The sequence below is a fragment of the Bolinopsis microptera genome, chromosome 3 (genome assembly GCF_026151205.1).
Source record: "Bolinopsis microptera isolate Bmic1 chromosome 3, MBARI_Bmic_1.0, whole genome shotgun sequence".
NCBI lineage: Eukaryota > Metazoa > Ctenophora > Tentaculata > Lobata > Bolinopsidae > Bolinopsis > Bolinopsis microptera.
This window is the reverse complement of record NC_087074.1, coordinates 15158201-15169918: the sequence shown is the minus strand read 5'-3', so window position 1 is coordinate 15169918 and position 11718 is coordinate 15158201. Positions and strand designations below refer to the sequence as shown.

Below are 11718 nucleotides of genomic sequence, written 5' to 3'. Positions count from 1 at the left end.
GAATGACCTTGATGATCTGAGCAGAGCGGATCCTGAAACCAAAATGTCCAGAACTATCCCTGAGTAGCGTGTACATCTTCTCGTTAGGACGATCTCTGACAAAGAGCGTCAGTTCGTCTCCAGAAGAGTTGATGATTTCCTCCACCTGACTCAGCAATATTCCCGAGCAATATTCCTGTCCTATCCGGAGGATCTGGTCGCCGTATTTTAGCCCTGCTCTGACAGCAGGACCATCACTCTCGATATGATTTACATACACGCCATTATCCATTACCGTAATCTTGAACCCAAAACAAGGGGGTTTATCTTCCTCCAACAGCAGTGAAAAGTTACGAGGTCGATACACCAGCAGCATCTTGACTCCGTCCCTGATTCTATCTATTTGGTTAGCCGAGGATTTGCCAGTGATGGGCATGTGAGAGAGACCTTTGTTGAGAGTGTAAACCCCATCCTCACCATGATACAACCCCATCCACTCTGGTAGATCAGGGTGGTTAGAGTGAGGATCCACAGCCACTTCAAACTGCTTCTCGACCAGATAACAACTGTCAAGATCCTCAACCGTCGGGAAGTGGTCCCAGACTTTCTCTCCTTTAAGAGAGTCGGCCTTCTTCACTGTGTGCCGCTTTACCGGACCATCTGGAACAAACATCAGGTCCGCTTGTCTGACAAAAGACCTCTGGTATTTGTCTGATAGTTCGTTGTCGTATTCTGGTAACCTGTTTTTCTTTGCTGCTAGTCTACGTTCACCATCCTCAGTAAAATGCCTCCTTCGGTACTCCAATAATTTATCGTCCAGATGGTCCTCATCTTTTTGACCTCCCAGAGTGTTGACACTAAATCTACTGACAGGTCTGTCAGTGGTAGGAGTTAGATCCATTTCATCGTCTTCGTCAAACTCTGTGATATCCCGTTCACTGAGTCTACTGATGGTCCTGTCAGCTTCTTCTAGAACTCTCTCGCTGAAAGACATGCTGCTGGAGGGTCGGGAGGAACTCAACAAACTTACAGCAGAGTCATTGTAGAAAGAGTTAGGCCTTCTCTTCGTCTTAGCATGGTTCTGAGGGCTCCTGTAACTGAAGGAAGATTGAGGTCGTGCAGGGAGAACGGGGCTCCCGAACAGACTGGTCTCGTCTCCAGTAACCACCTCATGGTGCCCCATTGCTGAGTGCACCTCCCTTCTAGCCCCATCCTCACTAACATAACGGGGTCTTCTGGTGCTCATATCGCGGGCCGGAACTATCTTATCATGATCAAATCAACTGTAACAAATGAAACCGGTGTTTATGTCAGCTGAAATACTGCCAAATCTATTTGTCTTTAGTATTTCGTGATGGTCTGACATCCAGCCCAAGCAGCTTACATCTTATTTAGATACGTTAACTTCACTGGTATGGTTAATTATCAATTATCCTTGTTAAAATATTATCATGATGTAAAACATAACATGTTAATTAAGTGTATCCACTACCTTTTGACCTTATTTCGATCTGACCATCTTTAACCTAGTGTAAACAGATAACCCATTACAGAGTGAAGACGAGAAGAACTCAAATACGGGGGTAAATGCGAGCGAGTATCTCATGTTTGAAGAGCGGGACAATGCTATGAGTGGGGGAACTTGGGTAGATTTAGAAAAGAGGCTGAAAGCAGCACCGGATTCATTAGATTGGGTCACTGAGGGGAAGACTCTAAAACCACTTGAACAGGGGGACTGTGCTTCTTGTTGGGCTATGGCCACGGTCAGTCAGATGTTTGGTGATGATTTTGGGTGTAGTTTAAGTTATAAGCATACTGATATCAAGATATCATCACTTTAGTGGAAGGATTTAGATTTCAGATTTGGTGGTTGAGATCTCTGGTAATATAATAATAGCAAATAGAGAGCTATACAGTGTTTACACTCGAAACGCCTGGAACATTTAGCATACATTTAGCATACACTTAAACTCTTAGTATTACAAAGATTTAAATACTGCATAATATACAGAAAGTGTTAAACTAAGAAAGTATAGTTAACTTTTATTTACTTACAGATTAGTGCTGTTGAAGGTAGATATGCGATAGTGACAGGGAAATTAAAGAGATTTTCGGTGCAGGAGTTGGTCGATTGTACTTATGAATACACAGGAAGCGACACAGGGTGAGATAAAATAGCGTATTTTGATTCAGAGATCTCATGATCATATAATACTTACATTATGGGTTAACGGGTGATACTCGTAAAATATTTGTTCCAAATATTTGTTCCAATCAGGACCGTCGACGAGTCCAACTCGGCGCGCGTCCTGGTAGGTTGTAAACCTACAAATTATGGGAGGCATATACCCGTATATTAACAAATTAAAATATTTATTGTTCTTGTAAAGGGGGTTTTAGGGGGTTTGGAAAAGCTTGTAATTTCTACACAATAGTTATGTGTAAAGTGGTATGTGGGGGTCTAGAATGGTTAAAAGAATTTGTGAAGAAGTTGCACATGCTAACTCATTTGAAGCTCATATGGGCCTGTCATGGGCCACAATGGACCTGTCCTAAAACTACACACTATAATTCCAAAGGAACTGTCTAGCAAGCAGACCACGGACACAAGCATAATTAGATAATTAGTAGTAATCACCCTGAACAGGTGCAGTGGAGGCTGGTTTACTAAATCCTACAAGTACATGAAGACAGGAGGACACCTTACTCTTGATGCTGACCTTCCTTACAATGCTAAAGGTAAGAACATAGTTACCTGGATACCTGCGGTTTTGTTGTTCTGGCGGAGACAGGAGAGAGAGAGGTCCAGCAAAGAACATAACTCCATAAAATTATAAATATAATGTTCCTCACACCGCAGCACGTACAGTTTTATCCAAATCGAGTCTTCAAGTAGTAAGGATATGACGATACCATTGTCATTTGTGATCTTGCGAAAGCAAAAGCCGTCAATCATCTGCATGTCACTTCAAATGAGTTATTTAATATTTAATATTTAATGATGATTATATCTCAGATGGAACGTGCACATCAGCCAGCCTACCCAACGGTTTCAAAGCAGCAAGTCTAACAGCCTGGAAACAGGAAAAGAACCCGACTTTCGACCAGATGGTGGTTGCTATACAGGATGGCCCTGTATCTGTTGGGGTCAAGGTATAATGCACCATTACTCAGTTCACATTAACATTCACTCTTTAGAGGAGGGTATCGAGTAAGTCTACGGGATGGTCTGCGGACTAGGTTGGGTTACTTGGATACTGCCTAGCGGAGTCCGTGGACCTCGGACGACCAACTTGACCAGTGCCCATACTTGGTTTATTTTTGGGCCAATTATGCCTAATCGACTTTAACATACGAATAAAGCATAAAGGTTTATATTTTAGGCCCAGGACGATTTCTTCCAGTACGGCACAGGAATTTACTACAATCCGACCTGCTCAACCGACCTCAATCACGGGCTGGTCGGTGTGGGCTACAGTCCCAGTTACATTGTTCTGCGAAACAGGTACATCCAGTTTGTACTTACTATTACAGTATTACTATTAGTATTCAACATTCACTTTCAAAGGATGATATACTTTGAATTTAGTATGTAGTGCTGAAATTGGTGCTCATTTGATTGGGAACCAGCTTTGTTTACTGGTTAATGTTTACTCAAGAATTTATACATACGATAATATATACAATAATTTTATACCTAAATCTGCTAGTATAAAACCAAAATAACTCTAAGAATATACACCGCACGAAATTATGGACCTGGAAGTAAGATTAAAACTTCAGCTTAATACACAAATCAAAACAAAATATTAGAAGATTGGCAGTCTTGTGTTGAAAGACGAATATGATTTAGAAGCTTATCAAAAAATTAAAATCTTAGCGAACCAAGAATCCATAAATTCAAACAAATCTCTATCTTAACACATTTCAAACAACAATTTTGTCCACACTACTCACTTTGCCTCCTTTGATGAAGTGTCTTTTATCTGGCTCGTCGTTCGATCTCTTCTTGAGGCCTAAAACAAGCTTTTGCTTTTCGGCACATTCTTCTGGAGACCTATCTGGACTGATAAAGACTTTACCGAAAAGTTCTGAGCTACGGAAATGCCTTGCTCTAGTCAAAATCTGCTGCACGATTGTGGAGCTCGTCAACATCACCTTAACAGGTCTATCAGCCACTTGTTTCTTATCCTTGGGTTTATTCAAACCAATTCTGCTAGCTTCTATTTTTGGCTTTTCTCCAAGTTCCAACAACACTTGACCGACCTTGTCACATAACAGCTCACCTTTCTCTTCTTTAAGACCAAATAAAATCAGATTCCGACTTCGGTCTCCTTCTCAATTCTGCCACAACATCCTTAATGAAATTCTTCAAGATGTTTCTATCCGAATCCAACAAAGGACCTGCAGAGTGCAGCTGAGGTTTTTGATTCCTGTACCGCGGTGCTGTATGTCTTTAACTCTGATTTCCCAGTATCCTCAACTGATGCTACAACCACAGATTTCAAGTCATCAAGCTGCTTGTCCTTGGTAGCTTGGTGTTGAATTTGGATTTTTTGATTTATAAATAGAGATGATGAAAATTATACTATCAGTAATTGGTAATTATAGTATCACGTAGCACGTCGACATGGCGCGACATAACCTATTAATCGAAACTAAACTCCATTATCTGCAGCTGGGGGTACGATTGGGGACAAGGAGGGTACGTGTATTTCACACGGACTCATGGCAATGTGTGTGGACTTACCTCTTACATGGTCTGGGGAACTCTGACTCCTAACGGCGGGACAGACGACGACCCAGCAGCCATCCCTGAGAGTGCTAACGGAGGTTAGGGCCGCTGAAAGTGAAAGTGAAAGTGAAAGGTTATATACGGTTATGTAACTGAGTAACTGTCACTCCGAGGGATAAATGATCATGAATTGTATAACTATTATTGTATACACTTACAGTTGGCCTGAAAATTATGAAATTGATAGAAAGCCAACCATTTGCTTTTCAAATGTCTGTTCTTTCGTAACGACTGTGCTTTAGGGCTTCAGGGCTTGAAAGGTCCCACGCTGTAATGTGTCTCATAATTCTTTGTTTGCAGTTAGCTTTTATCCAACTCCCCGGCTTGAGGGAGTGTCACTGTCAGGTTACTTGGGTATTAGTTTTACCGTTTTTTAACTGAAAAAGAAAAACAACAACAGTCTCACCGAAACCCTTATAACTTTATAACTCTAACATATAACCCGAACCCTGACCCGAGCCATAAACAATCGAATTCGTGTTTCACTAGCCTGTCGCGTGACTAAAACAGTATTTTGCTCAATTGCTCATAATACATCATTCCTCAGGGAAGCGTTTCAACCCTACATTTCATATGCTCAAGGCCCTTTTAATTGTAAAAAATGTAATATCCTTGGCGAGCGATTTAGTGGGACCGCTCTAATCTCGATTCTCACACCCCTATCTCACACATCGCTCTAACCTCACACATCTCTCTAATCTCACACACCCCTCTCTAACCTTACACCCCTCTCTAACCTCACACACCCCTCTCTAACCTCACACACCTCTCTAACCTCACACCTCTCTCAAACCTCACACACCTCTCTAACCTCTCACCTCTCTCTAACCTCTCACCCCTCTCTAACCTCACAACCCTTTCTAACCTCACACCTCTCTCTAACCTCACACCCCTCTCTAACCTCACACCCCTCTCTAACCTTACACCCCTCTCTAACCTCACACACCTCTCTAACCTCATACCCCTCTCTAACCTCACACCCCTCTCTAACCTCACACCCCTCTCTAACCTCACACTCCTCTCTAACCTCACCACTACCTCCTAACCTCACACTCCTCTCTAACCTCACACCCCTCCCTAACCTCACACCCCTCTCTAACCTCACACCCCTCTCTAACCTCACATCCCTCTCTAACCTCACACACCCCTCTATAACCTCACACATCTCTCTAACCTCACACACCCCTCTCTAACCTCACACCCCTCTCTAACCTCACACCCCTCTCTAACCTTACACCACTCTCTAACCTCACACCCCTTTCCCTGTAGTTTGTAGAGACCAGGAGCCGGAGCAGTGCGGGGAATACGGACTGATTGGGTGCTCAGATCCGATGACCAGTAACTTCATGAAGACAAACTGCAGGTTTACCTGCAAGATCTGCACTGTGCCCACAGGAGACGGTTAGTCCCTTCTCTTCAATACATCACATAGATAAAACTGAGCTGTTCCTGGCACCATGCCAATCAACACTCACCAAAATAACCAAATAGCGTGTTTAGTAGCAAGCTTGTGGTCAGGGGGTCCTCCCTATTTTCATGTAAGGGGTCGTGCTAATCAATAACAATCCCACTTTCCAGACGATTGTCCTCCGGGTGAGATAAAATGTGGAGCGGAGTGTAAGGCGCCGTCCATCTGTCAGCATTCTGGATAGAGAGTAGAGATCTTGACATATCAGAGGGCAGCCGGTGGTAGTACCAGTGCCAGTACCAGTGACTCTAATCTAGTGGAGCTACCACTGCCATGCCACCGGTGGCACCATTATGATATCAGCTGCTCTTTAGTTTATATGGAAACATGAACTTTCCTGAGCTGAGATTAAGAATCTAGCAGTGATATCTAGGACTCGAAGTCAATAAATTTTAATTTAGAATTAGAAACATTAGTTATAATTATAATTAGCGTTGATCGTTGATTTGAGCTGAAATGTTTAATTTGGTAGTATATTTTGAATAGTATATTTTGAATGGAGCAGAGCCCGTCAAAAACTATTTTGAGATCAAGAGCTGATTCCAAAGAGGACTCTTACTGATTATAATAAGTGGGCATATTGTCTTATTTTATCATTTGGTCACAGTACTTGATCTTCAACTTTAAAATTATCACAGTTATTACATTTTATGAAGTGGTTGTCTTTCTTTGTTCGTATCAGCTACAACTGTATTGAAATCACTATTTCAGTATCAAAGAGTTTTCGAGAACATTTACATTTTCCCATATTTCTTCATTCTTGCCTTTTGGGTTTATATGAGGCTGAGTGCCAAGGTTGGGATTAATTAATTATGACTGAAGCTATTGCTCACGTACAATTATTAAGACATAAATTTGGACAACAGCCGCCGGGATCATGTTTCAAATTCGGACAACAGTCTCCAACCATATTCTGACACAAATCCTGTCCGAACACAAGTCGAGTTCGGACACAAATCGTGTTCGGACACACATCGTGTTTGATTCTCAAATACCATAAGACTGGCACATGGCAGGTACCTTGCTCAAATATTCAGATACAGCGGGAGGATGCACACTCTGCTTGAGAAGTATCAGTTACACCCACAACTTCTCTCCACCATTCTGTGTGGAGAGGAGGGCACCCACCGTAACCCTTCCATGTGTGTCTAATCTAATCTGGACTGCCAGGGAGGGGATACAGCTAGTTTTAAAGTTATCAGCAGCCCGGGACAGATTATCAAAATACGTCCCTGACGTCATCTCTCTTTAACTGAGCTATGTTTTTAACGTGAGAGCATTGCTGATTTACACAATTAAGTGTTTACCCCGCGGTATCGAGGGAAAAGGAGCGGGCCGATGATTATAAACCTACATTCAGTATGTTTCACACGGTAAGTGGGGTAAACTGAGGGTGAGATGATGGGAGCTTTGTCCCTGTTTAATGAGATCCTTTTTAGAGGGCGTAAATAACAAACAAGCAATTCACCCAGTTCCCAGTCTCAAGTCTTTCTCAGGTCTGTTTGTCGAGCTGCTGGATTGATCCAATTATTTACGAAAATATTGCTGTGGATTATGGATCCGAGCAGTTTAAAATAATGTATCGGGTAGGGAGATTTAGAAGAGAGACCACTTTAGTAAAACTTCCGGCATATTTAGACAGCAATATCCGGGTGTGGCATTTAACTTTGTTACATGTTACGTGGAAATTGCTGGATACATATTTTGAAAACATTTATGAACGGTTGCCCTTGAATCTCAAATTTCTAAGAAAGAATTAATTTTTGAATTTTTGCGTGATTGAAACTTGCGTCTAGAATTTACAGACGCACGATATAATTTTATATCAATGCATCAGGTGAACGAAATAAAAACAACTTACTTTAAATTCAAAAAATTAGCAAAATATCAACGATAAACAAATTAAAAATACACTTTCAACAGAAATATAATCTCAACAAAAATAAAAATCGCGGACGTCGAATATAAGTCTTTGATTGGTTCATCGTCAAATAAATATTACATCTCGGTAGCTATTCTCAAACGTCAAGATCACTTTTCAACTTGCACTGTGCACTTAACAAATCTCGGAACAATTTTACTGGAAAATTATTCATGCTTAAGGGTAGATTGAAGTTATTGTGCAACGGTTTCAGCGCTAATTCATGTCATGTTGTCAAATTTCGCAATGTGCATTGTGCTTAATGACCTTCGATGTAGATCGCAACGATCTTCGACGAAATGATGGATATAATTTATCAATAAAACTTACTGCAAGTTAAGCATCTAACTCATAAACAGCAAAGCAACAGTTTTAATTTTTCTAAAATGTATCAGCAAAATGTCTTTCTGATCTAACGTTTACTTCTTTCTCGAGCATATAATAAGTCCACCGAACTTAATTCAGTTTCAAACCCTTCTTCAATCCAACTAGGTTTGCTGCGAGTCATTTCTATTTGTCTATAATGGAGACGAAGAATTCTCCGGATGTAATTTGTTTCACTCGGTTTTCCCGATCAATAGTCCATGAGAGAAACTATGGTGGGGGTGGTTGTGATGATGACTCAGCTGCTGGAGGTGATGAGAAAATCCGAACCCTTCTGGATGGATGGACAAGGACGTCTTCACCCTCTTTTCTCGCTGTCTTCGATTGCAGAACCACACTCTTACAACTTCTTTCTCCAGACCCAGACTTTTGGCGATTGCTTGGATTTCTTGAGAGGACGGCTTGGATTGTCGTTCAAAGTGCTGTTCCAAATTATCCTTAGCTGAAACTCCGATCGTAGTTCTTCGCTTCCTCTTCCTCTCGGACGGTGAAATCTCTTGTCCGTGTTTCCCTGATTTCTCCGTCTCCTCCAACCATTTCCTGAGAATGGGCATCAGCTTGCAAGCGTTTTTGAAGCTCAGCTGAAGGTTTTCAAATCTGCAGATGGTAGTCTGGCTGAAGTCTGTTCCGTGAACTGAAGCTAGGGCTCCTCCAACGTTGGTTTGTGTGTATCCAAGCTTAATCCTCCTAATCTTGAACTCATTAGCGAAGTCTTCCAAAGTTTTCAGCTCCGGAGGGTTACCGAGAGCTTCAGGGGAGGTAAGCAACAGGGGTTTGTCATCCGACAAGCGAGGCGGAGAGACCGGGTGAGGGTTGTGGTGGAGATGTTGGTCCTGAACTCTAGCCAAGTGCTGACTGCCGTGGAAGGAAGGCACATGATGTTGTCCGGTCTGGTGCTGCTGAACATGATGGTTCTGCAGAGCGTGAATGTGCGAGAGGTTAGTGGAGGAGGGGGTCTGCATGGCTTGGGAGGTGCAAGGTCTGGAGAAGCCGTGCGAGGAGCTGCTCATGTTGGCGGGTTGGAAGGAGGAAACCACACTTCCAAGGTTGAAGTTCGGGCTGCCACAGTTGAAGGGGGAGACCTGAGTGAAATAGTGCGGGAAGTATTCATGAACCATAGTTGGCATTTTTCCTGGGTCAGGTTTTACCATCGACGATATGGTGGGAAGCGATGAATTAATCAAGGGGTTCATAATGCTATTCATGGTACTTAAAACCGTCACACCACAAAGCTGATGAATAAACTACAAATAGTCTGCGCTGAGCTAAGCAACTTACTTCTCTCCACCGCGAGCCGCGTGACCCCATTGGTCAAGGCGTTGTGACGTCACGTGCGTGAGAGCCAATCAGCATGCAGCAGGATTAGAGAGGTGAGCTGCTTGTGCAGGGAAGGGGCGAAGGGTTCGTTCATGTAAACATTATCATTACACTCGATAGGTGTGGAATCCTCAATCCAGGGCCAATATTCCCCATGCATGTTGATTACTTTGTTTCATTCCTTTATCCCAGGTAGGGTGCAGCCTAATTGCATAATTGCATTCTTAATATGTTACTTTCAAATTGAGGGATTTACATTATGATAATAATATATACTTGAAGTGCCATGGCATTGGCAAGGGCTCAGAGAAAATTGAATATTCAAATCCGATTTGAATAAGAGAAGACTAAAAAAGTTGGCAACAATTACTATGTGACGAGCTTGGATTTGATTGGACGCTATAGGTAAAATTGACACCAAAAGCTCAACAGGAATCCAGCGGACCACAACCTTTTGATAAAACTCCGATAAATCATAAAATATGCAGTAACAACATGACAGCACCGAAAATAAAACCATGTTAAACAGCCACCAGCCGCCAGGTAGTCACTGTAAAACTTATGTCACCAAATTAACCACAGAATGCAGAACAACAAGCTGCTGATTGAAACGTCAAAATCTGCCTTCTCTTCAGTTGTCATGGCAATTCCTCCGTCAGGGTACAGAGTCACGGACCATAAAATGAATCTGAAGCAGTGAAATAATAGGAAATTCCTATGTTAATCTAGTTATAACAGTTTCATTACCATACTCCACATGTTGGTTTACTACTAACTACATCATCAGCAGTAGGTACCTATGTAAGTACAATGCACTATCTCCATGTACAATGTACATGCACATAGTCTAGGGAATAGTGCCGAAACTATCTTACGAGTGTAAATACCCATTTTTGCTGTGGTAAGATGGTACCTAACTCATTTAAAAGTGATATGAAGCAGGGGGGGGGGGGGGATAAATTGGCAGGGATATGACGAACAGGGCATCAGGAGTGATGGTATCTCACTACACAATCTGAGACAACATTTCTACACAATCTCCAGCAAACATTTTACTTAAAAACACTTGATCCCAACTTATCAGATAACAAACTACTGTCCACTACTACAGTCTTATAGCCGTGAAGGTCTGTCCAACAAGTCGTCCCCTCTCACCTCTTCAACCACCAACATGTAAAGAAGTCAGTTTAGATATCATGAATATGATTAAGCGGACCTCTTTACACTTGATCAAATTCATAATCTAATATTGAAGAGGCACTGAATAAATCACTCATCATCATGAGACTATAACCTTCTATTTCCGTGTACACTTTTCCGTGTGGCTGCATGTCAATTGTGAGTAGTGCCAGTTTATTGTTCTCTCTAGCAGCGGGGTCTTACTTTTCCATGGTCTACAGTATGGTATGCTAGATTTGCCTCAATTTTCCAACTAGATCTCTGTTCTAATCGATTTAGCTTGCCTCGTGGTTACTATGGTTACTGCCTCGTGGACAGGTGATTTGCACTCGTTTACACGCGTTCACACCCCCGGAATCTTGAGACTTGCACAATGCACCCACAAAATTGTCAATCATGGCTTGAGCTGTTGAATATTTAATTCCAACACGCGCTCACCTCAACCCTCACAATGCAAACTCTCTGCTGAGTCGATATTAGAGGCCATTGTTCGGAAAAGTGCTGACTGTTCGATTTATGGTCAAATCAAAATTGGGAAGAATATAAATGTTTTGTTCCCATGTTCTATAGTATGACCGACGATTCTGGATTCGAAAAGCTGGCATTTTGGACCAATAAGAGGCATCAGAGAACCATTATCACCGCAAGATATAGTGCCTCAAATCTGAAACAAGT

General features: G+C 42.1%; 2 protein-coding genes across 2 annotated transcripts; one reads left to right on the top strand and one right to left on the bottom strand.

The window, feature by feature from the left end:
* Nucleotides 1-1583: 1583 nt before the first annotated feature.
* LOC134813228 (uncharacterized) lies at nt 1584-6894 on the top strand. The gene is made up of 8 exons (XM_063820916.1): nt 1584-1742; nt 2037-2143; nt 2627-2718; nt 2996-3132; nt 3363-3484; nt 4658-4812; nt 6044-6175; nt 6353-6894. The coding sequence occupies exons 1-8, from the start codon at nt 1584-1586 to the stop codon at nt 6424-6426; spliced, it is 978 nt and encodes a 325-aa protein (XP_063676986.1). The 3' UTR covers nt 6427-6894.
* A 1234-nt stretch (nt 6895-8128) lies between these two features.
* LOC134812307 (pituitary-specific positive transcription factor 1-like) lies at nt 8129-10086 on the bottom strand. The gene has a single exon (XM_063819687.1). It carries the CDS (start codon nt 9750-9752, stop codon nt 8721-8723), a length of 1032 nt encoding a protein of 343 aa, XP_063675757.1. The 5' UTR covers nt 9753-10086; the 3' UTR covers nt 8129-8720.
* Nucleotides 10087-11718: the final 1632 nt, after the last annotated feature.

Coding starts and splice junctions, on each gene's coding strand:
- LOC134813228 (XM_063820916.1), top strand. CDS start 1,584: ATGTTTGAAGAGCGGGACAATGCTATGAGTGGGGGAACTTGGGTAGAT. Junction 1,743..2,036: donor CTTGTTGGGCTATGGCCACG/GTCAGTCAGATG, acceptor ATTTACTTACAG/ATTAGTGCTGTTGAAGGTAG. Junction 2,719..2,995: donor CCTTCCTTACAATGCTAAAG/GTAAGAACATAG, acceptor ATTATATCTCAG/ATGGAACGTGCACATCAGCC.
- LOC134812307 (XM_063819687.1), bottom strand. CDS start 9,752: ATGAATAGCATTATGAACCCCTTGATTAATTCATCGCTTCCCACCATA.